Genomic DNA, 25,219 nt, shown 5'->3' on the forward strand with positions numbered 1-25,219 from the left:
TGGCTAAAATATTTACAGATCTCAACCAGCGCTTTGGGGGAAAGCAAGGTACGCATGCTACAGTGCGAGGGACCCGCTTGCTGTGGCCTTATGGCCCTGCGGGCACGTGAATAATGATACAATGTCGCCGACTTAACACTTTGCCTGTACTGCTGCTGCTCAGACAGAAAACCTACCCAGTGTTCACGCCGTTCCAGCCACCATGAGTACCAAAGTGCAGAAGTTGATGACCCAGCCCATTAATCTGATGTTCAGATTCCTGCAGAATGTACGTGCTTGGATTGCATTATCTTTCTGTTGTGAAACTACCGTCTAATGAAATGCTGTTGGATGTCCACAGAAATCTCGCATCCAGGTGTGGCTTTACGAGCAGGTCAACACGCGGATCGAGGGTCGCATCATGGGCTTTGATGAGTACATGAACCTGGTGCTAGACGACGCTGAGGAGCTGGACGTGAAGAACCTTAAACGCACACCGCTAGGCCGCATCCTGCTCAAGGGCGATACCATCACGCTCATGATGGCCGTCGACACAACCAACGGATCCAACTAGCCAACCCGTAACAAATATTTTCCTGCCACGCGCGGGACCTTGCAGTTTTGCCACTATTGACTGAGTTTTGGTCAACTTTTTTGTGGTGAAAATGCAAATATTATTGCACTGCTTGGTTGCTCTAGGACACGTTGTAAGCGTTCTTGAAATGCTTCAAGAGGGCGCTCCCGTCAAAAGTTAACTCGGTCACCTCTTTGAAGCTCTGTACGAACACTTCGATATCATTCACAACTCTAAAGACACAACGCCAGGTATTACGTTAAAATAGTGTGCACGGAACAGAGAGAAGACTGCTACAACATACCGTTCCTTGCCTGCTGCCGTTCGTGGTTGCACCAACTTGAAGCACTCGGGCAACTTCTGTGTGAACATGTCGAACACGCGCGACATCACGTCCTTCATCTGTGGCGGGGACAGGACGGGATGTAGCACTCCATGAAGCTTTAGCGTGCTCTGCGTTATGCCGCGCATCGGATTTGTCGGAACGGAGAGACTGGTGGAGTCGTAGTCAACCTGAATGAGTCACATGACAAGAACGTTAGAGTGCTGATCACTGGCTGTCCTGCATACACCGACGCACCTCCGTTGCAACATTCTCCAAAAAGCGCTTCATGATCTGATCCTCTACGATGCTTGTGAACTTGCTAAATATCTTTTCGTTGTGTTCCGCGTAGTCTCGCAGGACGCGGTCAAACTCGTCTAACAGCAGTTTCTGACGATCAGTGAAATGTGCAGCTAGGGCAGCCTTGATGTGGGGGATTAGAGTCATGGACAACTCCAAGGACTGGGAAGCCAGAGCTGAAGTCGATATACAAAAAAAAGATCACACATGCAGGTTAAGTATTGCGGGCAATTGCCAATAATGAACCATCGTGGGTCGACGTGCTTACCTAAGTGCCGAGCTGAAATGCTCTTGAGGCGGGCAATTTGCATTGCGCCAGCGCCGAGTACCAGCTGAGTCGTTCGTGAGTTAAATAGCTACATCGCAAGGCATACTTACGTAAATGAGTTTTTGTGACAATCTTGAAATCATATCGATATGCAAACAACGAACCCGGAAAATCTCGATGGATCGCTGAAGCACATCGGTAGCTAACACAGGGAAATTGGCGGCACACGACATATAGTTCATCACGATCTCCAACATGAGAAGAACTGACCATACAACTCGGAACGATTTGCCACAAATGGACACCATCTTGCGCGGTGGTGCTGTTTCTCCAGCAATTTCACGGTCGTCAGAAAGAAGAAGCGCAACACCCCGTCCACTAGAAAGATCGTCAAGGGATTTATGCCTTGTTTCTGAGATTTCCGTGTTTTTCCACAGCTCGTGATCTAAGGTTGACACCAATTTCGTCACTTGTGTTTGGTGGTACTTCTCCAGGAACAACTTTAGCTGAGAGAAAAGAGCACCACGGAGAGTGTAATCGGTCTTGCCCGTCAGCTTTTCTAGGCTAACGACGAAATCCATGGTAGTGTCGTACAACTTCCGCAGTTGAGGCATAGTGTAGACAGCTTGGACTTCTTTTCTTACGGCAAACAGGTTCGATACGCTGCGTTGCGAGAACTCGCACGTCTTTCGCACAACTTCGTCGATTTCTCGAATCACTTTAGCACACCGCGTTTTCTTCTTCCAATCACCAAGTGTCTTCTGCTCGTCACTGGCATTTCCAGATGGTGACCAGCCCTCTGGTGAAGCGCCTTCTCCAGTCTTTGAACCTTCTGTACTGCTACTCTTGCCTTCATTACCCGCAGCAGCCTTGAGTCGGTTCTCCTCTTCTGTAGCTTCGTTGATTTTCGTCTGCATGGACTTTACAAGAATGCCCTGCACCACTACAGCACGCTTCAAAACCATGAGCAAATGCTCAAAGATCATCTGCACACACTGAAGAAATTCGTCCGACGTCAACGCTCGCAGCTGAATCGAAACTTTCGATTCACTCCCGGAAGACGCTCCAGCATCAGAGCCACTGCTGTTCTTGCTGCTGCTTGATACCGCAATTGTTTCAGTCACTACCGTTTTCACGACAACGCGGATCTCTTCATTAAGCTGATCGAGATATGTCTTCACAGTATCTTCAAGAGCATCCAAGCGGAAAAGTACATCCACGAGACGTTTCGTTTCCTGTTGCACCGTGTCTTTTTCGTCACCGAGGCTGTTCTGTCTCTTTTTGTTAGAGTAAGCTGACTCCTCCTCATCTTGAAATGTCCACTCGGGAGACGTAATGACCGAGATGAAGCGCTGCGATATTTGTGTGCTAATAAAGCCATGATAACCACGAAACTTCTCATTAAGCGAGCTAAGTCCGTGAATGCCTTGCAAATGCTCCCGCAGAAGTGTTTGTGAGCTCTCAATCAGGTTTAATGCGTTTGTGTAATCTTGACACTGTACCAACGCCTCAACAGCGGACTCAGCACTCTTGACTTCCTCCACCATCGTCACTAAATCATGAAGCTCCTTGATACGCTTCTGTCGTCGGTGCAAGCTCACAATATCAAGGGTTTTGTCAGCGAGAAGGCTTCGCAATCGATCCATCGTCTTCCTGGGAGGTGTCAGGTTTTCAAAGTAAGATAGTACGAGGATTGGATGTCAGTATGAGATAACAAAGTAACCAGCCGCAATATCGCCCACCTTAGCGTTGCCACTTGGTCACAAGCAACTTTAATCGACTGCTTCATAACTTCCTGGTCTGCTGATGCCTCGAAAAATCGGTCTGATCGAGATGATACTTGACGAAGCAGTGTAAACTCGACGCGATCCAGATATGTCGTCAGCTATGAATGAGCCAAGAATTAATTCCGCACGTTAATTATCAACGGAGCAGTGCAATTCACAATTTGCTAATGAAACGCACCTCTTCTTGAAGCGATGTAGCGTTTGGCATATTCATAACCTCTTCAAACGTGTTCGGATCGGTCAAGTCGAAATCTGGTCGAAAGAACAAGTTGGGTACGACATCTAGACACTTGGTTACATCCTCTGCAACACAACACAAAATGGAATCCGTTAAAGTTACTTTTGCAAAGTTGACACAGAGGCGTGTTGCGATTGCATTACCATCCGCGACGGAGATCGATGGCACGTTGCTTGACGAGAGCTGTTCACTGACTGGCTTCGCGTGATTCTCTTCGTATTTGGCTGCGTTTGTACCAAACTGGCGGAGGTACGGTTGAAAGTCACGTGTCGATACGTCTGCAAGCCCTGGGAACGGTGCCAAAGTAATGTCGACATCCAGTGTTGGATAGAAAGCGTCGAGCAGCGCACCACCCCAATTATTAACCTTAGGATTGGTCAAAACTGAGTGCAGATTATGATGACAGACGGACAGATACGCACGCTCCTCCTCCCCTTGAGCATCATTCAACCTCTCCTCTGGCCATCCTCCACTGCTCGAACCTGTCCGCCCAGAACTGCCCCATGATCCGGTCCTCGTGCTGCTGCTGCTTTCACGTGCCGACTGTGGCATACGTGCCTCGATCTCATGCTTATGACTGAATACAGTCGCTCCATCGGCCGAACGCGTGGAACTTGGGCCCCGCACGTCGAAAAGACTTGGATACTCTGTAGGACTGGGCAGTGTCATGCGGCTCGTAGGCGTCGCGGCCACGGAGCGGGGCGTTGCCGCCGCGACTACCGAGTCTTTGAGCGCATTTAGCGGACTCGTGACGCCATTCCATCCACGCTTCAGCAGTCCGCGAGGCGACAGACCACCCAGCGGCTTCTTGCCGCCGTCGTGCCGCTGCTCCATTTTTCAAGGTCTAAAAGGTTTTGGGGAATGCAACCGCCACGTCAATGTTGCACGAAGGTTACGATGACAAAAACGGAAGATAATTCTATGCACAAAATTGAAAAACAAAAATGACTACGGACAATAGAACGAGCCTCGGTGCGGCGACGCAAACCTGGGACTGATACCCATGTACACAAGCAGCATGTGACTGTCCGGTTGAGTGAGCGCCAACGCAATAGCACGGTGGTTGCCATCCCATATTGTGAAGGGGCCGTCGACGCTGGTGCCTACGACGATAATTGTATGGTTGAAGTGGTCAACACGATGTTGAAGCTGACGTACGTGGTCCAGCAGAGAGCCCTCCACTGCAGCGTCCTGTGAGCTCAGAATCGTAACAGCTTCTCCAACCGTACTGCATGGAGGTAAGTGCTGCCTCCAGCTATTCTCCTTTAGCACACGGAATTCCCTCACGCGCTTCATTTCTAACTTTCCCTTGTACCAGAGGGAATCTGTCGGCAAATGTGCCAAAAGTGGCAGCCGACTGGATCCCAAGAAAGCTGCACGATGAATGTTTTCATGGCTGGAAGTTGGATTTGGGTCTAGCATACCGGGCGTCAACTCGGCCTATAACAAGCATGCGGTTAGAAACAAAGGTGTATATGTGAGGGGACCAGCAGCGCGTACATGAATTTCAGGTACGTCCAGCTTAAATCGATACCACTCGCTTTGCATCATAACGCCAAGCATTTCCATCGCATCAATTGCGAGGAATACTCGACTCCATGATAGGATATACACGCTGTCATCGACACGAAGGTCTTCATTCTGGGTAGCGGTCCACTGCTTCTCAAGGCGTAGCGAACGAAAAATTTGTCTACCAGTCTCACCAAACAAGAACATGTAGTCGGCGTCGGATTCTTGCCGAGTCTGTGTCGAATGCACCTGATACCATTGTGAACTCTCCTCACGGAGGAGATTTTTCAGAGCAAACATGTTGGTGTTCAATACCATGCCGCGTTTGAGATCGTATGCGTATTTTGGACACAAATCCTCGACAACAGCCACGTGAAAGGCTCCATCTCCTTTCACATGCACCATGTCAACTTTGTTCGATGTGCCGAAGTATAGACCATAGTAGGTGTCTCCGTAAAACCGCTTGTACCAGCTCTCATCGATGCGACGCTCCACACCTGGATCCGCTCGAAATACTCGGTGCACTCGTACATGGTAGTCGCCTTCAGGGTAGTTGGCGATGTCGGAAAGGGCGGCTATCGCCTGAAGGTTCCTCGACACTTCACCATCCGGCATGGCTGACCATAAGATCAGGAGGTGGAGCTCTGGAACCATTGGACACTCTATCCCTGGATGCTCCAGTTTTGCGTTCGCGTTCGTGTCCAAAGGCAGATATCCATCGAAAACAAAAAAATCGGTCCTTGAACAGGGCGAGCCCGGCATAGCCACAACCGCAACTTGTACAACAAAGAGCACAGTTAGTCTACAAGTTAAACGTGTTGACGACATCATTTAGACTTACGAATGCGATGCCTGCCGGGGGTATCAATTATGATCTTCTCCTCCCCTGCACAACACCACCATGTCTCGATGAGTACAATTCTCCGTCAAAACGTGAGCGTACAGCACATAATAACCGACACGGCATGTTCCTCGCGTTGTGTATTGCAACGAAATTAAGGCGGTTGGATGCAGTTGGGGTCGTTGTTGTCGTCAGCTGGACGATCACTGGCAGCGGCACTGCGGTGGCATTCTGGACGCCTAGGAGATGTGGTTGTGGTAGCGCGCAGTTCACTGCACCGCACAACCGAAGCAAAGAAGCGACCCACCAAAGCAGGAGCAGCCTGGCCTTGAGGGCAGGAATCCTACCAGGATGCTGCTCCGAATGTCGGTCCATCGTTTCCATTTTGCGAGGCTTCCATGGAATCTGGCAGCCGTGACACGCAATGTGGCACTTCAAGATCGGTCTGGGCGAACTTAACAATAGCGCTTGCTTGTGTAACTCTTTCAAAATCATGCATTGAAATTATACTGCAGTCAGCGCTGCCACCACAGTGTCAGTGCTGCTAGTGAATAATGTAGTCATTAGACATTAACATGCCAATAGTCTCCAGCCATTCATCTATTAATACACTAATTCTGCTAATAAGAATTATCAATTCTGCTAATAAGAAACGACTCTTCCGTAAATAGCAGCAAATCTATCAAAGTGAGGCGCAATAACGGTGTTCGTGGACGCGTCCAATGCGCAAGATAATCTTTCTCGTCGCTGCACGCGATTCATGCATCCCAAAGTGGTACGCATTGACGAACCATTAGGCTTGCGCATGTGTGTCGATCGGTTACTCTGACAACTGGATCTGCGTCCCATTCGATCTGACCTGCTTTACATGGGTTCAGAATAGTGCTACAAAATCCAAGAAATATCAGAAACGCTCAACTCTCAGGACCACATCCACTCTGGACAGCATTGCGAACTTAAGGCGTACCTACGTGCATTTTCCCACGTTTTTCCGTTTCACATTCCAACTGATCCCAAAAGACACCAAGACGAATAAGAGTCAGAGACTGGCACACACGACCTCATGAGCGACGACAAGACGCAGCGCCAGTCCGCAAGTTCCGCCGCAGACAACAGCAAACACTCACACCGACCGTCGTTCCTGTCGCACCACAAGGACATGGCGCTCTGGGGCACGCTGCGCCACCGCATGGGCGGGTCTGTGCCCACGGACTCGAGTGAGTTCGTGGAGGAATTTTTCAGCAAGACGCCAGAGGATCCACGCTGGGAGCTTGGCGCTATTCAAAAGCAAACGGAGGAGTTTATTGCCTCGCAACTGGCTCACAACCGCCGCGGCATCGCGCTTATCACTTCAGGTGCCACGATCGTGCCGCTGGACCCAGAGAACGACACGTTCGTGGATGTGGCACCGCAGGTGCAGGAGCAGCGAGGGCCTGCCTGTGCCGAGTACCTGCTGCAGCTGGGTTATGCGGTAATCTTCGTGCATCGCGAGGATTCGCTGCGGCCTTTTACGCGCCACTTCCAAAAGTATATCCAGAATGGAGCCTTCATGGACATGTTCCGCATGCAGGACAACGGGCTCGTACTCTCCGGCATGGACATTTCGCAGCAGTTGCAGTTCCAGAAGATTGCCCAGCTATACACTGAATGCAGCACCCGCGTGCTCAACCTGAGCTTCACGTCCGTGCAGCAGTATCTTATGCTCACGCGTATAACAGCAAAAGCCATGGAAGTGGCGAAGGACCGAGCCATCGTCGTGCTCGCAGCCACGCTAATGGACTTCTACGTGCCGGTAGATCCTTCTGTTGCAGCGACAGAAGTTTCGGAAGATACGGATAGCACAGAGGCCTCGTCATCGTCGTCCTCTTCTTCGTCGAAGCACAGCAAAGTCAAGCACATTAAAAAGCTTGCTAAGAAGATCACCAAGAAGCAGAGTGACGAGTTTTCCGTCAACTTCGTGCGTGTCCCCAACATTATCCGCAAAATCCGCAAGGACTGGTGCCCAAAGGCTTTTCTGGTCACATGCAAGCACCAGCTCGCAAGTGGAGAGGACATCGAGGACGCGCACGCTGATTTGGAGAAATGGGGCGTCGATGTAATCGCAGGAAATCACTATTCTCGCGAGATTCTGCTCATCACGGAGCAGGAGGAAGCGATAGTGACTTGTCCCGACGATGAGGACATCAACGATGCGTTTGCGTCGGCTATTGCTGACATGCACCGCAGCTTTCGACGCAAACGAGAGATTCTAGTGCGTGGCAAGCAGCTCTTGCTTCTTTCAGCCAAATTCTCAATGCTGAAGGAGAATGATGTGGTGAATGAAGACGCTAACGGAAACAAGAACGTCCAGTTCGGTCTAGGTGTCAAGATTCGTGCTGATCGGAGGGCTCCCGATGCAATCGCTCCCGTATATGAGCTCAAGCATATTTTCCAAAACAAAAGCCATTGTGCTCGAGCACACGTTTGGGAAGGCGTTGTGGAGCACCCTTTGAGCGAGCCAACACGCGACGTTGTGGTGGCATTCAGTCCGGCTGGTAACCCAGAAACAATCCGTGACGTGTGGGGGGATTTCTGGTCAGGCTGGGCGGAAGACGAATTGCAAGAGTTTAAGACAGAGATGAAGGGGATTTCACTCTCGTCGGCAATCAACCTTGTGACCTCATCAGTCTCGGGTCACTACGAGCCTGCCTCTCAGCTTCTCAAATTCATGTGGAGCAAGATTGGTCATGCGTGGTCTGACGGCGAGAAGACGCGTATTCGCCAGAGTATTCAAAACATGATGGCCGTGGCTTTGGATCGTGGCTTTACAGAACCTGCAGGCATCTCAATTTTGGAGAAACTGATGCGTAGGCCTCGGATTCAGCGCTTCGACTCGCTCGTGCTTGACCAACCGACGGCTGTGCCTGTGCACGCGCAGACCCACACCCGACGCCGTCGTCGAGACAGCGACACGGACAGCAATGGATCTGGAGAAATTAACCCTGTGCGGCTCAGCAAGGCTCGTGTGGTTCGTGTGCATCGCGCTATCAATGATTACATGCAGGATATGATCAAGGAGGGACTACTCGATGCTATCTTAAAGTACGTGGAGCAGGGTGTTCCTGTGCACGTTACTGGTTACAGTATGGGCGGCATGCTGGGTCAGCTCTTCATGCTGTACCTGGGTGATCACGCTCGCATGAACGGCTGGGACGCAAGCAAGATCAATTTCGTGGGCTTTGGCTCTCCTCGAGTAGGCGACATTGGCTTTGCCGCTCGGCTTCGCGTGCTCTTTGACCCCCAGCAGTTGCTGATCGTCATGCATCCTCAGGACACTGTGCACGCTTTTCCTCCTACGGCTGAGGGGTACGTGGACGCATGTATCAAGATCTTCCTACGTGAACACGGAATGGGTGTTGGCCGACGCACACCAAAGCATTTTTCTCTTCTTCCCGTTACGAAGTCTATTGATCGTGCCTTCGAGCACGCCCACAAGGCCCATGCGCACGACAAGGCCAACGACCCAGCATGCTCCTTTTGCAAAAGCAAGGCCCACCTTACGGCTCAGCACCGTTGCCGCTACTGCATCGAACGTGGCTCTCATCGTGGTGCTGACTGTCCGAACCGCAACAAGCCGTGCCTGTTGTGTGGTAATGCCAACCACTGCACGGGTGAGCACAAGTGCCGCGTGTGCCAGCAGTACGGCCACCGTGGACGCGAATGCCACGCACAGCGTGACGTGGGCTTTGCTGAGTTGCTCACTTACTTCCGCTACCACCACTTCCTCTACTACAACGCCAATCTCAAGAAGTCCGTCGAGTTTACGTCGTAAGACAACATTTAAGTTAATGTCATTAATTTTTGACTCATTACACGTTAATACGGCCTCAACGCACTTGCAACAGCGGTTGCTGAGGGTGGGTATATCGACCAGAGAGCTATCTTGTGATCCTTGGAGCAAGACGTCAGCAGCGCGTTGTCAGCACTGAAGCTAAGACCGAACACACTTTCGCTGTGATATTTGAGCACGGCGAGAGGCTTGAGTTTTCGCAAATGGAATACACGCACACGATGGTCCCAGCCAGCAGTAGCCACAATGCGCTGATCTCCACGAATGCACACGCTGCTAAATCCACCGTGAGCACAGGAAAAGAAAGATTGAGAGTTGAGCGTGTACGAAGCCACGTCAATATTTGTGACATACAGCTCGTCGCCGGAGGACCCGCAGATTGCAGACCGCCCGTCACGTGTGACGTCGAACGAGAGCACTAGACCCACACGAGAATATTAATCTAGAGCTGTAGTGGATCATACGAGGTGATGATAAGCCACGTACATGCATTCGCGCCCTGGGTAACGGTAGTTTCACATGCCACTTTGCCGCCCGCCCGCAGATCCAAAATGGCAAGTTGTCCACCTTCAAATCCAGCTGCGATATACGCCTGCATGTTACCTCCAGCGCCAACTTCATCTTGTACAACACTGCTGTCGAAGAGTGATAGCGACACACACATGCCTCTCTTGGCGGCAACATCAGGCACTGACAGCGTCTGCGCTGGCGATGTGGGGTCCTCTCGAATGTCGTAGACGAGTAGCTGCTCGATCAAAAATACCAACACTATTTAGACGCCAAACCAGTCGCAGCAAACGATAATAAGAAAGAAGTTACCTTGTTGTCCACGCTGCTGGGGCACACGATCAAGTGTGCGTTCTCCTGGGTGTCACCTGGCCAGCGCATTGTTGCGAACTTGGTGAATGAGTATGACCCGCAGTAGAGCTTCGCCAGTGGCTCTGCTGCACTGTCAAAGGTCTGTGCATCCCATAACTTTACGAATCCGTCGCGACCTTGCGTGACGAACTTGTGCTCCGATGCAGCGGATCCTCGCAAAGCGGCAGCGTGCAACACGCCAGCTTTCGAGTGAGCGGAGTGGTTCGTTGCCAATTCTCGACGCGACTTGAGGTCCCAGATCTTGACAGCGCCGTCTCCAGCACCAGACACAACAGTGGAGACAGACAGGAAACTCACGCTGTTGACGGGTGCACCATGGCCGCGCAGGACGCCGAGCGGCTCCGGGGTAGCCTTCGTACGCATTTGCGCCTCTATCACTTTGAAGAGGGGAGCTCCCTGATTGGTCTTCGGCCAAGTTGAAGCGTCTTCAACAACTTCCCACTCTGATCGACAACAAACGGTGACATATTTGCTGGTTTGCCTCGGAGGATGGCAAGAATCGGCGATCTAGTACTGTACGGCATTGGAGAACCGTTTGTTTTCTCGTTGAGTACCAGAATGAACTGCACTGGGAGGGACAAAGCTTACGGTTGTTCATATCGCAGGACGATAACCTGGCGTTTAAACTGAGACTTCCGTCTCGCAGTACCTGTTGGAGCTCGAAAACGGATACGTTGTGGAATGACAATTGTAGTATTACTTGTTGCTTCCTGCCTCACGCTTGTCTCACTCGCGAATCCAAGATTCTTCAACGTCGAATTTGTCACGAAAATGTAGATCGACCAGAGGTGTTAGTATAACAAGATACCCCCCGCATACTATTGAAAAGTAGAAAGAAGAATTGTCAAGCTTATTCCTGCAAGCTCAGTGCAGATTTTCCGGGAACTAAGGGGTTAATAGATTATGTCCGAAGCGCAACTATTGCTAAGCATCCTGCTACTCACACACGACCTAGAAAATCCTCGAAGAACAGTGCCAACTCATTCTTCTCTTCTGCGTCAAGCTCCTCGTCACCAGCAAAACCCTCAGCAAGTTTCTCCACGACGGTCTTGATACCTGACGTTTGATGGACCTGTTGGCACGCAGGAAGCTGGTGCCGCATGGCGTCCACCAGCTCAATGACTTCGCGATGAGCAAGTAGGTGCGCCTGAATGGCAGCCACATTATTGTGATACAAATTAAAGTGTTAGTGTCGGCGTTTTCAGCTTCAATAAGCTTCGCAAAGCGAAATGCACGTACCATCTTGACGAAAGTCGTTGAGAAACGTTGGCACCACTTTTCAGACTGGAATACTTTTTCGAGCTCAATCAAAGCGGAAGGAACTGGATCATCACCACCTCGCAACTTTATCTCCGTTGCTTCAGCCAGCAGGTCGTACATGAACAGAAGTACCTGCGTTGACAAACGAATCAGTATCGTGAGGTCGGAGTGAGTGCTGGAAAGTGACCCAACTGCAGCATGAGCTTACCTTCAGCTGAAGTTTAGCAGGGTGAGCATCATCGAACAATCCTGCCAGGAGCTCCGGTCCATTATGAAGCGAAAACAGGCGCTGTCCCCGCTCATTGGAACGGACAAGGGAAGATAGTGCGTAGATGGCTTTCTTCTTCACTTCCAAGACATCCTTCGCTGCATCCTCGCTGCTCGGAAGCTCCAGTCTTAAAGAGTCAACCAACTTCGGAATGACACCGGCATCGATAGCCCACTCTTGGCCATCCTTGTAGTTTTTTGCCGCAGACCCGACCACCCACGCGGCACTTGCACGGATGGGCAAGTTGGTTGAGTTCAGATACTCAGCAACAATGCCAAAACCACCAATGAAGTTGAAGACGTGTGTCTTGTCGAGATCCTGCACTTCCCATTCCAGCACTTCGAGCACAGATAGCTGGCCTTCCGTGTCGCCCTTTTGCTCAGCCTCCTTAAACTGCTCCAACAGCTTGCCCAGATACTTGGCGTCATCCTGAAGAGACTCAAGCGCCTCTTTCAACTCAGCTTGACGCTTTTTCCAGAGGGTAACAATCTGCCTTCGGAACTCTGCTGGAGACAACTTTTCATGTGCTTCGTGGATGTCCATGCCCTCAACCTTGGGTGGCTCTGGCAGCGCCTGTAGCACGTCGTAAATCTTTTCGTGGTTCCAATTCGGTTCCGCTGGTGGTGCTTCGTCTTCTTCCTTCACAACCGACGCGACATCTTCACCACTTGCCTTGACAGTATCCTCACTAATCTCCTCCTCGGTGACAGTAAGTGTGTCGTCTTCGTTCTCTTCAGTCACGATGTCGCCGGAGATGTCCGTAGACACCGTCACGGTAGTCTCCTTAGCATTTGGGTCGACGACCACCGAACGCATGGATTCCTCTGTCTCGGCTTCATTAGGGTCAACCAGCTTTGCCTCTCGTTTGCCAGTCTCTAGGTTCAAACGCACGTGCAGTCCCTGCATTGCAAAAAAAAAACACGTAATTGTCAACGTCACGCCCACAGCAACCACAATAACTACAGCCGCCAACAGTAGTACTCACACGCGGCACGCCTTGTCCAGGTAGCAGCTCCTGCCACTCGTTCGTGGCAACAAACTCGGGCACAGTCACTCCAGAGGTATCAGGTTCGGACTCGGTAAGCTCAACAGAGACCTTGCCTTGCTCCGCTGCGGAAGCGCTGCCAACTGCCAATGCTATTAGCAGTGTAGTCGCCGTCAGCAGCAGGAATCGGCGCAATCTGAAGCTTCTTAAAGCCATCGCGGGCACAACTCTAGTGATAGTGTGGTGCGTCAACTGTTGGAATCGAGAATGGCAACTCGCTGACGTGGATACGAGGATTTCATCGATTATTGCAGCAACTTTCTCGCAACATAAACCTTGATTTGCAACTTAAGTCATTGGAGCAACATAAAAGAAGTTCGAGAATAGCAAAATGCAGTTCTTGTGGTTCTTGGCTATGAACGACACGTGGCTGCGAGGCTACAAATGACAATGCTCTGCATACACCGAATATGTAGATACGAGGAAGGCAGACATAGCTTCATGTTAAGAGATACGATCATCAGTCGAGCAATTTTGCCTCCTTCTGACCAGTCTGCAAGTTGACCCGGATGTGGAGACCCTGCTCAATACAATGGACAGTGTTAACGATACTGCACTGCTCAACACAACTCTGTGACTTAGGAGTCGAACGTCTTGACCCATTTAAGCCTGACGTACTGCTGGAAGTACTTGGTTGGGAAGGATCTCCTTCCATTCATGGGTCGGTTTGAACATGAGTGGTGTTGCTGTGCTAGCACCTCGATTCTCGGATGCCGCCGCCGCTCGTTGTCTCCGCACTGGAACAAGTGTGGTCCTTCTACCCGATTCTTGCTCATCAAAAGTAGCCCGTACACGCGCAGCAGTCAGCAGAGGTGTGCTGGCAAACAAACTCACACGTTGTTGAAGTGACCCGTGCTGCATTGTTGTCTACAAATTACGAAGTGAAAGTAAGACGATAATATCTCCAAATACGCTCTATAATCACAAAATACATTTCTCCTTATCAATAATCCCGGTGTATTATCTACTCGAGGAGCTTGGCTTCTTTCTTGCCAGTCTCAAGGTTCACACGAATGTACAAGCCCTGTGAGATGCAGAGGCGAAAGTAGAAAAGTGAGTGAATTCTACCAGACGATCATCCAATCAGTTACACGTACCGGAGGAATGGCTTGGTTCGGTAAAATATCTTGCCACTCCTTCGTCGGTATGAACTCCGGAGGAGCATCGAGGCGTCCTTCGTCTTGTTCTGACAGCCGGCGTTGGCACCCTGGGCCACTTGAAGCATCGCACGAATCGTCGGTTATCTCAGCTGGAGGATTCTCAGACAGCACCAACGCCATGGATTCGCCGCCTCGGATGTGGCCGTGAGCTTGTATCTCCGCTATGATAAAAGTTGCCAACATAGCAAGCGCAACGATCATCTTGGTCGTGGTCGCCGCCCTCTACCTCTTTGTGAGCTGATAACTTTTGGCTTAATTTTGGAGCACTTCAAGTGTACCGAAATTAAGGTACATTGAGTTTTGTTTTTGCGTCAACAAGCTCAAGCAACAAAATGCAGCCGCATCTACAAGCGGCGGCAGCAGCACTGCAGGAGAGCCGAGGGACTGCCTTCAGGGACAGTAATGCTGTCGATCTGCGCGTACAATACAAGTCCTTGCGCAGTCCGCCTAGCAATCTACGCGTGAACAAATGGGACGCGTTGATCCTGGACTCGGAGATCCTCGGGCTGCTCAAAGCACCCATGAAGAGCATGTTTAGCATGTTCGAGCCTGGTATCGTGGACCGAGTCAAGCCGGAGATTGACGCGGTACTTGGTGCTATGCTATTCGTATTCACCACCGGTGTCGGAAGGGTAAGAGATGTCTGTTTGCGAGGAGCTCGGTGGGTTTAGCTGATGTTCTCCGCTTTTGATGCAGCCGACACCCGGCATGAAACTAGAAAATGTCCGATATGCTCCCCATCTACTTACTCGACATCGTGTGGGTGCCTTCTTCTTGCTGTCGGTGGGAGTGCCGTACGTGTGGAAGCGCCTCATTCGATATCTATCGTCTTCCCGATGGACTGCCCGTGGCGACAGGTCTGACGGCGGAGAGACTTCTCGTGAGCGGATGCTAGCACTGATGAAGAAGCTCGAGACGCTTGTAATCACGTGCCAGTTCGTCAACTTGCTCATTTTCTTACGCAAGGGAACATACCGCTCGCTCCCCGAGAGATGCCTAGGAATGAAAATGGTACAGTGAGAAGGCAAGGTAAAGATGAACTTGCATATGGGCTTTACTTATGTGACTGCTATGTTTGTAGGAGAGCATCACGCCGTCGACAGCACCACGATCAATTAACTTCGAGTACATGACTCGGCAGTTGTTGTGGGAGGGATTGATGGTGCGTTGCTATAATGGGGTGTGAATTATCAAACCATATTTCCGTAACGGTATCTGACTTATTTATTCATGTCATGCAGGAGTTCGGCAACTTTGTGCTGCCCTTCTTGACGTGGAGTAGTTCGCGTACAACAGCAGCGTTTCAAGGAATCTCGTCAGTTGCGAATTCTCGTTCGTCGCAGTGCTGCCTGTGTGGCATTTCGCCGCCACAAACGCCATACATCACGTCCTGCAAGCACGTGTACTGCTACTACTGTCTGCAGACAGCGGTTGCCACGGAGGATGATTTCGCGTAAGTGTTGGCTACCTTGCTGCTTGATTGGGATAGTTTTGTAGACTGACGTTCGTGTCGTTCATGACGTAGGTGTGTTGCATGCGGAGTGAGGTTCGATTCGTCACAGCGTCTGCACATGTAGACTTACACCGAATACAGTTACTGCGGTACTTGAAGCTTTTGCTTTTTTGCTACACTAGTACTAATATTTGATCATCCTTTCCAATTCCAACGAATACAATTCTCAAACTGCTGTCGACTGTAAGTCTCCTGCGAAAATGGAGATGACGAAAGCAACGCTACTACTACGTACGAGTAGTATGCAGTGCTTAGTATATCCGAAACAAGGCGAGATTTTCCCTACCACTACGTTGCTTGCAGTTTCTTTTCAAAAAGGGTGGTGTTAAAAAACACCAGGATGAAATGATAGCCGGCTCAAGAGAGCCAACTAGAGAAGGACTGGCTCGCCATTTGTAGTGGTCGAGCCGTTAGCGGGTTAGATGACGCTATCCAAGATAGTGACAACTTACGAACGCTCGCCACGGATGCGACGAGCCAGCTGAATGTCCTTGGGCATGATCGTGACACGCTTGGCGTGGATGGCGCACAGGTTCGTGTCCTCGAACAGACCCACAAGGTAAGCCTCGGCGGCCTCCTGCAGGGCCAGGACGGCCGAACCCTGGAAACGCAGGTCGGTCTTGAAGTCCTGGGCGATTTCACGCACCAGACGCTGGAACGGCAGCTTGCGGATCAGAAGCTCCGTCGACTTCTGGTAACGACGGATCTCACGCAGAGCGACCGTACCAGGGCGGTAACGGTGCGGCTTCTTGACACCGCCGGTGGCCGGGGCCGACTTACGGGCGGCCTTTGTGGCGAGCTGCTTGCGCGGGGCCTTGCCTCCGGTGGACTTGCGGGCGGTCTGCTTGGTACGAGCCATTGCGACTTAGAAAAACTTTGCTGAGCGGGCGAGTGCTGAGAGCGGAGCAAATTGGGGAATGCCCCTGTTCATGCCGACTTTCAAACGAGGGTGTCGAAGACAAGGCAACAAAGTCACCAGAAACCTCTCTGTAAACGAGAGGCTCCACCCAATCGGTGTCTCTTTCAACAAATTTTGACCAGTCATCGTGGCGTATATTGTTGCTCCACCAATCAGCGAAAGGATACTAAGACGTCAGAACGTCAGCCAATCAGCGCGAGGTATGCGGGGACACGGTGGAGATCAGTGTCTGTTGACCGAAGGTCGCACCAGCTGCGGTACGCAAAGGGCGGGAAACTCAACATGGCAGAGCCAAGTCAAAAGAGGCGGCCGGATTTGAATCGCGTCGCAAAGTCTCATTCTGCAATCTTCCAACCAAGAAGCAAGCAACTCAACCAACCAACTCAAGCAACATGTCTGGACGTGGCAAAGGCGGCAAGGGACTCGGCAAGGGCGGTGCCAAGCGTCACCGCAAGGTTCTTCGCGACAACATCCAGGGCATTACCAAGCCCGCCATCCGTCGTCTCGCACGTCGTGGTGGTGTGAAGCGTATCTCCGGCCTCATCTATGAGGAGACCCGCGGTGTCCTCAAGGTGTTCCTTGAGAACGTCATCCGCGACTCTGTCACCTACACTGAGCACGCCCGCCGTAAAACCGTGACGGCCATGGACGTTGTGTACGCTCTCAAGCGTCAGGGCCGCACCCTTTACGGCTTCGGCGGATAAGCGCATTGCGGCTAGCTGCCTCGGGCTCCCGACGGACCCAACAATCTGCTTTCGAATGCAATCTCTGTCTATTTGTTCTAATTGAACGGATAGCCTAGTGGATCAATTCGAAGCTTCATTTCCTGGTGTTTTTTAACACCACCCTTTTATCGAAGAATGATCATCTAGAGAAGAATTTGAGTAGTAAAAGGTCTAGAATGCTGGTGATTGTCGTTTCACTGCTTGTTGTTGATGAGCTGTCCCTATTGTGTGTGTGTGTGTGTTTTTTTTTTTCTATAGTCCCTACAACCTGACAGTGGCTATCCCCGACGAAGTCTTTGTTGCCGTGCTAGGTTGTGCTGTTGCGTGTAGAATTCCTGCTTTGATAAAATGTCTGGCGAGTTCGGTAGATCTGTGACCGACACTACGAGATCGTAACTCGTATCGACGCCTCCTGCTCCGAAGACACCGATATGCAGAGCGATCCAGCGACGACCGCCCTCCTCATTCTTGCGAGGAAATCCGTCAAGGTATGTGAAAAGTTTGATGAGCTCGTTGCCGCGGCGCTGCGCGATCCACGTAGAGTGGCCCATGCGTGGGTACTTGACCTCGCTGGAGAGATACAAGTTGGCATCGCCACCGTCGGACACGTCGTCATCGTCGCACAGCAGCTCCACTGTGATGAGGTGCTCGTGCTCATGACGCCCCACGCAGAGGTGGTAGAAATTATAGCCATCCGGCGTCACGGTGCCATTCACAGTCATGTTTGGCGCGACGCGTGTACCCAGCGCCAGTCCCCATTGCGCGATTGTCCCGTCAGAAGCCAACTGGATCTCATCTAGTTCACACTCCGAGTCCGCCGAAGATTCCATAGGCGACTCGACGCCAAATGCTCCTTGCGAGTAGACTTGGGTGGCCGAAGCAAGCAGCGAGTAGGTGCCGCACAGAAGTAGCAGCAGCCAACGTGGTTGAGTTACGTGCAGCATTGAAGAATGCTTGACGCTCGAAGACACTTCTTCACCGAAGTATTCCTATTGTGCGATAAGATCGGTGACGTTGAAACGTCAACGTTGAAAACGGAGAGATCACTGCATGATTGGTGATGATGCAGTAACGACTCGTTGCTGCTATTAAAACGTTAAGCTTACTCTTCGAAGGTCTCGATTTGGACGCCAGCTCGACGTGCTAGAGCTGGTGGATCCCAGCTCACCTCTTGCGTTAACGTGTCCACGTAGTATGCTTGGCCAGAACTCGGATCGAAAGCTTGCTTGAAACGCTGCATCAGTCTCGTACCAAGTTCCTGCTTGGCTTTCTTCGCTCGGTAAAGACCTTGAAGTCGTGTCGCTGCCTCCTCCTCCGTCCACTGAAAAGGTTTCCTTGATATCGTTGCCGACATCAGTGATTCTAGTTTTTTCTGGCGAGTGCGAGGTGTAAACACGTCCGAGTCAGCTCCACGCAACAGCAGAGGTTTCTCCCATGTCGTTTCCTTCGTACGGGTGTTGTGGTAATAGTACATGCCCTGGTCTGGATCGTAGATCCGCTCGTAAACTGCTCGGCACATCTGAAGCAGATTCTGGAAACCCTTTTTCCGTCGGAACGCGCGCTGCACCATTCGTGCAGCTTTGTCAGGTGTTAGCATCTCTTCACGTTCCTTCTTCTGGCGAGTCCGAGGCGTGAATACATCGGATTCCGCCCCTCGTAACAGCAACGGTTTATCCCAAGTTGTCTCCTTTGTGCGTGTGTTGTAATAATAATACAGTCCCTGTTCTGGGTCGTAAATGCGCTCGTAGACAGCGCGACACATCTTTAGCAAGTTCCGAAAGCCTATCTTGCGTCGGTATGCGCGCTGTACCATGCAAGCTGCAGTTTCAGGCGTCAACGACTCGCTCCGTGTCTTTTTTGGATTCATTTTCGTCACCATATTACTCGGAGTTGCCTCGTCAGCTTTAAGCTGCTTGTAGCGTGATCGAGGAATTTGTAAATCTTCATCATTCACCCACCGTGGTTTCTCCCATTTTACTTCTTTCGACTTGGTGTTGTGATAGTAGAATCGTTGCGTACTGGTATCCCAAATCTTCTCGTAAATAGATGAGATTAGCTTTCTCATGTGACGTCGCGCTAGATGACAGCGTGCCATCGCCTGCAGCTTCAAGACTGCGTGTCGTTCTTCCTCCTCCCTCGACTCAAAAGTTATCTTCGTCTTCTTTCGCGTATTAGAGCAGCAACTTGACAGATCTTCGCTTCCAAGTGCAGCTGGTTTCGTCCATTGAGTTTCCTTGGTATACCTGTTGTAATAATACGTTTGACCTGTAGTAGGGTCCTCGAAACTGGTGTAGACCTCACGGACTAGTGCCTTTAGTTGTTTTCGAGCCTTACGAATCTTCCACATCGACTGAATTTTCGCTAAGGCTTCTTCACGCGTCAGAGGCGGTTTCTGCTCGAGCTGATCATGAATTTGACCCAGCAACTCTTGCAAAGTGCCATATACTCTCGACACCGTCGTGTAAGTATTCTTGAAATCGATTGACGTTGAGATAGTCTGGGGTGCGGAATTTTTTTCGGTGGGTGGTGGTGTCGCGGTTGTTGCAGGCAAAGAAGACCGAGCCAGAAACGCCTGTGTTTCGGTGAGTAGCAATTTCAGCTCTGCTGCATCCTGCTCAAGGTGATGCCTGGAAATGAAACACCAAGTTGATAATTGGAAGATCACAGCGGTATGCGGGCTTGTACATACCTTGTGATGTGTGCTATCCATTCTTCTTCCTGGTTAGTGACATCTTTAACCGAAGGTCGGCATGAAAGAAAAAAAAACTTAGCGATCAAGCCGTATTGAAAGTGTGGAATGTGTGCGCACCTTGAACTGGAGTCCAGGTGTGTGGTAACCGGAAATCAGGGTGTCGAGCAGCGAAACAGGCATCGCAATAGTATCCATGCTGGTTCTCCCCAAAACTGCATCATCTAATTAGTTCGTCTTTCTACGAATTTATCACAGCGTAAAGAATACATACTTGGCGCAACTGTGGCACTGCTTCGTGGCAGGAGCTCCACGGCAATGAAAGTGGAAACTGCATCGACTCTATCAATTGTACGCAAATAAAGATACATGAAATAGTGAAGCTTGACTGCTGGATAATTGAACCCATACTTGTGGAAGCTGAATGCCTTGAAAATGACGAATATGAGGGCGCTTCTTTTGTGCTAGAGGCTTGGCTTCTCGGGCTCTGAACTTGGCTATAACTTCATGGCGATCGGTTGCCGTACGTGGGTGGTTTGATGCGAGAGCGCTCACTCTTGGATCGCCGAGACCGTCAGGCCACTCTGGGTACGTGTCGAAGCTACTCATGATGGTGCTACTGGAACCTATTAGTTGATCAAAGGCTATTTCTGTCGAACGAGTTATGATGACTTCTCGTTCGCATTTCGAGCTACCAGTACCCCGCACTTACATTATAATCATGCGGGTGTTGATCGTGAATGCGTATCCAGCTTCAAGCAAACGTGGCCGCGAGAGGTTTGAGCAGTTCCGTCGTCATGTTACGCGCGTGGTGAGAGAAATACAGAAAGCGGAGGTTACACGAGTCGAAATCGTGGTGAGGAATGAAAACACAAAACACCATGGAATTGTACTTGGAATACTGATTGTCTTGTGTCTATGACGCTGTGCAGGAGAAACACCGCAGCAACCTTGATTCGTTTCTGTTCGAGCTTCACTCGGAGTTTGCTGATCCGCACAACATCACAAATTTCGATCAGTTGGATTTCGTATTCGTCGATGGAGACGCCAATTCCAGTCCATGGGCACCAAACATGCGAAAGATTGCACTCCTGACCAAAATGTGTATGATGACGGGGAAATGTTTTTTTGGGAGTGGGATTGGTGCATCGTTAGTGGCATTCGTATGCTCCACTGGAGGCGAGCAATTACGAATTATGAATAATGAAGGAAAAGGCAGTATGATCGACAAGCTACAGGACATCCCCCCACCTCCACAAGAATCGAGACCGGTCGGGTTTGTATCTCCTCGTGGAGGAGATAATAATGTGTTGCTCGACATTAAGAGTGGTGATTTTTTTGTGTTTGTTGAACGCGAGCACTCCTGGGCCCCGAAGGGTAATACTGGTCTTGTACTCCATTCCAGCGATAGGGCACGTAGCTACGGGGCTCGGCCGAACTCCGCCCGTGCTGGAAATAAGAAAACGAACGTCGGTAAGATCAGTCAACCACTTTTTCTCTCCAAACGAGGAGAAATTCGATGCTGTATCCGACTCGAAGTGGCAAATCAACACTCCATTATTACGACGACATTTCCGCGAGAACGAGAGCTGGTCCTCAATTGTAAAAGCAAATGGGATCTGGACGAGGAGATCGCTACTACCGGTGGCAACAAGTATCGAGTGCTTATCGATAGCAGTCGCGGACCGATGTTGTTAGAATTTGGAAATTGCTTTGGATCACATTTCGAGCTAGCTAGCGAATATCCAGAATCTTTAGCGCTGCTGCGAAATTTCACACTGGCAAAGTATGATGAACTCAAGGTGCACGCACATATCGACCGAAGTTACGTATCAGCGATCAGCGGATCTGCACGATTGAAGCAGAGGCTCAGCCAAGCTCAAAACAAACATGTTGGATCCACCCATATTTCTCGAATGGAAACAACTCTGCCAATCAATAACAAAGCACATCTTGTTGAAGGACATGAAGGAATCGGAGTCGGAAGATCGTCTCCTAAACGCAACCGTCCCGTATCAGCAGGTCCTTATCGATCGAAACCACACGAAGTAATTCCAAGGCGTATCCACACCTCCAGATCAGCCTATGCATCTTCACTGGATTGTCATTCTTTCAAGGCTCAAAAGGCTCACGTGGAAGAAAACAATGTCACGGGTATGTCTTCTGAAACAAATGACCAACGTAATAGCACTGCACGAATGGAGCTACACCCCGAGACAGCAGAAGCTTCGCCAAAATCAATATTTCAAGCTAAGCCGCCGCGAATTGTGCGAGTTCCCCAGAAGAACGAACTGGAAAAGCCTTATTGCGCGCAGCACCGCTTTGTCAAGATGCGCAAAGAAGAAGAAAAACAATCTACTGGTTACTATTCAGTGGTGAATGATGCACCCTACGTAAGTGCCTACGAACATGAAGTCGTCAACAAACAGGTACGAACGCAAGAATTGTAGATTTGGTTTAGAATTTGTTCTCATGAACGATTTCTTGTAGAGGAGCAAGCTGCGATGGATAGGAGGACCTTTCCGCTCTGCTATTGGGAAGGCGTCCACACATGTGGTGCCAGAGGCTAGCATCTTTATCAACGACCCATTTGTGCAGAAGAACGTGCCGTTTTACATGACTCTGAGACGACAACTTGACCCTGATGAGTCTAGCAGATCATCGCAACAGCAGTCAAGTGGAAACCGCCAGCAAACTCGAGACATATCGACGTTAACGGTGGAAAATAAGTAGTTGTAAACACGAATTCATAAAGTCAGCGCCACAGTCAGAACAAGTCTAGACCGATGACACACAACTACCATTCTCTTCGCCCGTTCTTGCTTGCCTTAGCCAATCAATTGTACTGGGCAATGGCTTGGAGCAGATCTTTTGACTCTTGCACAAAGTTGACGGGCTCCAGGTTCACGACGCCAGCCTTCACACGAAGCTCCTCCTGCACATTCTCAGCCTTCACCCGAAGCCGGCACACGTACTGCTTGAACAACGCCTCCTTGAAAATTGACTCGAACAGCGCCGGATTCGTATCACGAAGCTCGCCGATTTCATCCGCTGTCCGGCCGCCCATCACTACCTTGCCTTGGTCGTTGAAGCATGTTGTCCACGTGCTGCCAGTGTGGTCCAGCATAATCACCGAGAGAATGTAGCGGTTCTCGCAGTTCGGATAGGAAGTCTGGCATTTCTCGCATGTGTAGTTCTGAGCGACGTCAGCCACAACCTTCTTCTGACACTTGGGGCAAGCCTGGTAGTAAATACCCGTGTCATGCTTGATGAAATTCACCGTTCCCTTCACTGTGATGTAATCAGGCTTCTGACCAAAGCCAAGCTGCTTGCCCTTGATATCGTTGATGACCGCACGCTCGGAAAAGCTGCCAAGCGAACCACCACCGAAGCCGCCACCACCGGAGCTGAGAGACTTTGTTTGCGTCGCATTGCCACCGTTGGAGAACCACGTGACAAGGTGTCCTGCTTCAGGAATCGTTGGATTGACAGTAATGCTCGAGCTCCCCCCTGTGCTGATCGATCGTCCATTGTAATCGCTCACGCGACAGCCCTTGATAGCCAACACTTGGTTGAGCCAGTTAGAGCAATCCTGCTGAGCTTGCTCATTCCACATCGTGCACTTGATCTCGGCGTTGGAGTCGTCGACGAGCGAAATGTCACGCTTGAAAAGCTGCTTGCCCGCCTTGGACGTGAGCTCAGTCACTTGACTGACGTCTCGCACGACGCCAATGATATCCACATTGGCATCGGTCGGCACATTTTCGATTTCGGCGATTTTCTTGAAAACATACTGCATCTGCGAGATCTGTCCGTCTTCCGGGGCTGGAGAAATCTCCGAGTGCGGGTCGAAAGTCACCTCGTAGTCGTTATCCACCGACGAGAAGCGACGATTGGCCATCTTGACCTTGCCACCAGCAAAGTAGAAGACGCCACCAGGACGCAGCATTTCGTAGAACTTGTCCACACCGTCATTGAAGAAAGTGGCGCGGATCTCACCTTTCTTGGCGTCAAGCAAGTCAACGCTGAAGAGCTTGCCGGAGCCGCGCGAATTGGTCCAGTTCTTGATCGGAGAGCGAGTCGTCACACGAGCCTTGATGGTCCAGCGTCCACCCGCGTACGGGTTCAGACTCTGGATATCCGAGAGACGAACATTCGGGTCTTGACGCACGACAGGCCCGCGGTTATACGTGGATGGGGCAGGCTTCACAGGCGGCACGTAGCTGGACGGAGCAGCAGGAGGCTGTTGGTACGGATTGGTGGGGGCTTGCTGCTGGTAGGAAGGTTGTGCGGGTGCAGCAGGTCTCGCACCAAGAGCCGCTGCGGGTGGGACAGAGGCCGCAGGAGCAGTGGGGACGGGTGGACCCCTGGAGCCATCAATGTTCTGAGGCGATCCAATGCAGTCAAAGTGCGGCACGATGTCGCCGACTTTAAGCACGATGATGATCCTGCGGCCCTGCACTTCATTGCCGAGGTAATCCTTTAGTTGTAGCACGTAGTTTGTCTTGAGACTCTCGTTTTCCATCATCTATGAAGCAGTAACGAATTATTGAGAAGATATAACTGGAGGGGAGCTGGGCTTTGGACGTACCGGAGCCAACTGGGTTGCGAGCATTCCACTGAGGTAGGACGTTCCGTCCGATAGTACGATGCTGTGGTTGATTTACAGGAGATCGAGTAAAAGACAGCGTTAGTGGGGCTCTTCATTCTCCATCAAGAGATATCTGCCTTCATACCGGTATCGGTCGCCGCCCGTACCGCTGGCCGGTTTAATCTTCTTGGTGTCGATGATCTGCAGCCATGGCTCAAAGCCATCGGGCGCCTGGTTGTGGTACAGCATCGACACAGCGTTGGGCGTGAGGTTCACCATGACTGCTCGCTAGGTTGCTACTTGCTGGGTGGACTTGGTTATGAAGGATGTTTGCAGTTTGGCGCCAAATTTGTCGTACTTAGTTAATACTGAGTGCGCCACACCACTTATTGTAACCTGGTTACAATTCCCTAAAATTGTTATATTCTCGAAAATAGCTATCTTTAGAAAATGTAATCGCAAGTACATGTATTAGTTATTTTCGGTATCCTGCTAAACATGAAAGTTATTTTCGTGGTTTACT

At 50.7% G+C, this 25,219-nt stretch overlaps 15 protein-coding genes across 22 annotated transcripts; 5 read left to right on the forward strand and 10 right to left on the reverse strand.

The window, feature by feature from the left end:
- Positions 1–21: 21 nt before the first annotated feature.
- Positions 22–1,570, forward strand: PPTG_02826. 2 transcript variants are annotated; one of them, XM_008894123.1, is made up of 3 exons: positions 22–48; positions 164–268; positions 341–1,570. In XM_008894123.1, exons 2-3 carry the CDS (start codon positions 203–205, stop codon positions 551–553), a joined length of 279 nt encoding a protein of 92 aa, XP_008892371.1. In that variant the 5' UTR covers positions 22–48; positions 164–202; the 3' UTR covers positions 554–1,570. The 2 variants fall into 2 exon arrangements, with proteins under 2 accessions (XP_008892371.1, XP_008892370.1); XM_008894122.1 differs by having other exon boundaries at positions 22–268.
- On the reverse strand, positions 244–4,383 carry PPTG_02827 (hypothetical protein). Of its 4 annotated transcripts, XM_008894126.1 has the most exons (8): positions 3,612–4,383; positions 3,409–3,533; positions 3,186–3,328; positions 1,608–3,096; positions 1,444–1,531; positions 1,134–1,351; positions 858–1,066; positions 244–786 (listed from the first exon to the last, which is right to left on the reverse strand). In XM_008894126.1, the coding sequence occupies exons 1-8, from the start codon at positions 4,300–4,302 to the stop codon at positions 675–677; spliced, it is 3,075 nt and encodes a 1,024-aa protein (XP_008892374.1). In that variant the 5' UTR covers positions 4,303–4,383; the 3' UTR covers positions 244–674. The 4 variants fall into 4 exon arrangements, with proteins under 4 accessions (XP_008892374.1, XP_008892375.1, XP_008892372.1 ...); XM_008894127.1 differs by having other exon boundaries at positions 244–1,066; XM_008894124.1 differs by having other exon boundaries at positions 3,409–4,383.
- Positions 4,325–6,261, reverse strand: PPTG_02828. 2 transcript variants are annotated; one of them, XM_008894128.1, is made up of 4 exons: positions 5,938–6,261; positions 5,819–5,863; positions 4,969–5,753; positions 4,325–4,908 (listed from the first exon to the last, which is right to left on the reverse strand). In XM_008894128.1, exons 1-4 carry the CDS (start codon positions 6,200–6,202, stop codon positions 4,417–4,419), a joined length of 1,587 nt encoding a protein of 528 aa, XP_008892376.1. In that variant the 5' UTR covers positions 6,203–6,261; the 3' UTR covers positions 4,325–4,416. The 2 variants fall into 2 exon arrangements, with proteins under 2 accessions (XP_008892376.1, XP_008892377.1); XM_008894129.1 differs by having other exon boundaries at positions 5,819–6,261.
- Positions 6,262–6,827: 566 nt separating this feature from the next.
- Positions 6,828–9,843, forward strand: PPTG_02829 (hypothetical protein). The gene has a single exon (XM_008894130.1). It carries the CDS (start codon positions 6,882–6,884, stop codon positions 9,627–9,629), a length of 2,748 nt encoding a protein of 915 aa, XP_008892378.1. The 5' UTR covers positions 6,828–6,881; the 3' UTR covers positions 9,630–9,843.
- Positions 9,610–11,087, reverse strand: PPTG_02830. 2 transcript variants are annotated; one of them, XM_008894132.1, is made up of 4 exons: positions 10,467–11,087; positions 10,134–10,392; positions 10,002–10,065; positions 9,610–9,923 (listed from the first exon to the last, which is right to left on the reverse strand). In XM_008894132.1, the coding sequence occupies exons 1-4, from the start codon at positions 10,887–10,889 to the stop codon at positions 9,674–9,676; spliced, it is 996 nt and encodes a 331-aa protein (XP_008892380.1). In that variant the 5' UTR covers positions 10,890–11,087; the 3' UTR covers positions 9,610–9,673. The 2 variants fall into 2 exon arrangements, with proteins under 2 accessions (XP_008892380.1, XP_008892379.1); XM_008894131.1 differs by having other exon boundaries at positions 9,610–10,065.
- A 267-nt stretch (positions 11,088–11,354) lies between these two features.
- PPTG_02831 (hypothetical protein) lies at positions 11,355–13,305 on the reverse strand. The gene is made up of 4 exons (XM_008894133.1): positions 13,040–13,305; positions 11,995–12,954; positions 11,766–11,918; positions 11,355–11,673 (listed from the first exon to the last, which is right to left on the reverse strand). The coding sequence occupies exons 1-4, from the start codon at positions 13,253–13,255 to the stop codon at positions 11,467–11,469; spliced, it is 1,536 nt and encodes a 511-aa protein (XP_008892381.1). The 5' UTR covers positions 13,256–13,305; the 3' UTR covers positions 11,355–11,466.
- A 33-nt stretch (positions 13,306–13,338) lies between these two features.
- PPTG_20976 lies at positions 13,339–14,016 on the reverse strand. Of its 2 annotated transcripts, XM_008894409.1 has the most exons (3): positions 13,718–14,016; positions 13,589–13,619; positions 13,339–13,494 (listed from the first exon to the last, which is right to left on the reverse strand). In XM_008894409.1, the coding sequence occupies exons 1-3, from the start codon at positions 13,958–13,960 to the stop codon at positions 13,478–13,480; spliced, it is 291 nt and encodes a 96-aa protein (XP_008892657.1). In that variant the 5' UTR covers positions 13,961–14,016; the 3' UTR covers positions 13,339–13,477. The 2 variants fall into 2 exon arrangements, with proteins under 2 accessions (XP_008892657.1, XP_008892656.1); XM_008894408.1 differs by having other exon boundaries at positions 13,339–13,619; positions 13,718–13,972.
- Positions 13,973–14,498, reverse strand: PPTG_02832 (hypothetical protein). The gene is made up of 2 exons (XM_008894134.1): positions 14,197–14,498; positions 13,973–14,123 (listed from the first exon to the last, which is right to left on the reverse strand). The coding sequence occupies exons 1-2, from the start codon at positions 14,458–14,460 to the stop codon at positions 14,064–14,066; spliced, it is 324 nt and encodes a 107-aa protein (XP_008892382.1). The 5' UTR covers positions 14,461–14,498; the 3' UTR covers positions 13,973–14,063.
- A 73-nt stretch (positions 14,499–14,571) lies between these two features.
- PPTG_02833 (hypothetical protein) lies at positions 14,572–16,056 on the forward strand. The gene is made up of 5 exons (XM_008894135.1): positions 14,572–14,891; positions 14,956–15,270; positions 15,341–15,421; positions 15,501–15,712; positions 15,785–16,056. Exons 1-5 carry the CDS (start codon positions 14,592–14,594, stop codon positions 15,834–15,836), a joined length of 960 nt encoding a protein of 319 aa, XP_008892383.1. The 5' UTR covers positions 14,572–14,591; the 3' UTR covers positions 15,837–16,056.
- Positions 16,057–16,089: 33 nt separating this feature from the next.
- Positions 16,090–16,631, reverse strand: PPTG_02834 (histone H3; the record flags this gene model as incomplete). The annotated part of the gene is made up of 1 exon (XM_008894136.1): positions 16,090–16,631. One exon carries the CDS (start codon positions 16,629–16,631, stop codon positions 16,221–16,223), a length of 411 nt encoding a protein of 136 aa, XP_008892384.1. The 3' UTR covers positions 16,090–16,220.
- Positions 16,632–17,000: 369 nt separating this feature from the next.
- On the forward strand, positions 17,001–17,636 carry PPTG_02835 (histone H4). Its single transcript, XM_008894137.1, has one exon. It carries the CDS (start codon positions 17,084–17,086, stop codon positions 17,393–17,395), a length of 312 nt encoding a protein of 103 aa, XP_008892385.1. The 5' UTR covers positions 17,001–17,083; the 3' UTR covers positions 17,396–17,636.
- Positions 17,637–17,694: 58 nt separating this feature from the next.
- PPTG_20977 (hypothetical protein) lies at positions 17,695–18,360 on the reverse strand (the record flags this gene model as incomplete). The annotated part of the gene is made up of 1 exon (XM_008894410.1): positions 17,695–18,360. One exon carries the CDS (start codon positions 18,358–18,360, stop codon positions 17,695–17,697), a length of 666 nt encoding a protein of 221 aa, XP_008892658.1.
- A 103-nt stretch (positions 18,361–18,463) lies between these two features.
- Positions 18,464–20,714, reverse strand: PPTG_02837 (hypothetical protein; the record flags this gene model as incomplete). Its single annotated transcript, XM_008894138.1, has 5 exons — positions 18,464–20,043; positions 20,106–20,148; positions 20,226–20,320; positions 20,380–20,447; positions 20,517–20,714. 5 exons carry the CDS (start codon positions 20,712–20,714, stop codon positions 18,519–18,521), a joined length of 1,929 nt encoding a protein of 642 aa, XP_008892386.1. The 3' UTR covers positions 18,464–18,518.
- Positions 20,715–20,826: 112 nt separating this feature from the next.
- PPTG_02838 (hypothetical protein) lies at positions 20,827–22,838 on the forward strand (the record flags this gene model as incomplete). Its single annotated transcript, XM_008894139.1, has 4 exons — positions 20,827–20,961; positions 21,038–22,208; positions 22,332–22,534; positions 22,596–22,838. 4 exons carry the CDS (start codon positions 20,827–20,829, stop codon positions 22,836–22,838), a joined length of 1,752 nt encoding a protein of 583 aa, XP_008892387.1.
- On the reverse strand, positions 22,531–25,022 carry PPTG_02839 (hypothetical protein). The gene is made up of 3 exons (XM_008894140.1): positions 24,842–25,022; positions 24,697–24,757; positions 22,531–24,633 (listed from the first exon to the last, which is right to left on the reverse strand). Exons 1-3 carry the CDS (start codon positions 24,973–24,975, stop codon positions 22,942–22,944), a joined length of 1,887 nt encoding a protein of 628 aa, XP_008892388.1. The 5' UTR covers positions 24,976–25,022; the 3' UTR covers positions 22,531–22,941.
- Between the last annotated feature and the right edge of the window lie 197 nt (positions 25,023–25,219).

This window comes from Phytophthora parasitica (assembly GCF_000247585.1).
Source record: "Phytophthora parasitica INRA-310 unplaced genomic scaffold supercont2.2, whole genome shotgun sequence".
NCBI classification, from domain to species: Eukaryota; Oomycota; class Peronosporomycetes; order Peronosporales; family Peronosporaceae; genus Phytophthora; species Phytophthora nicotianae.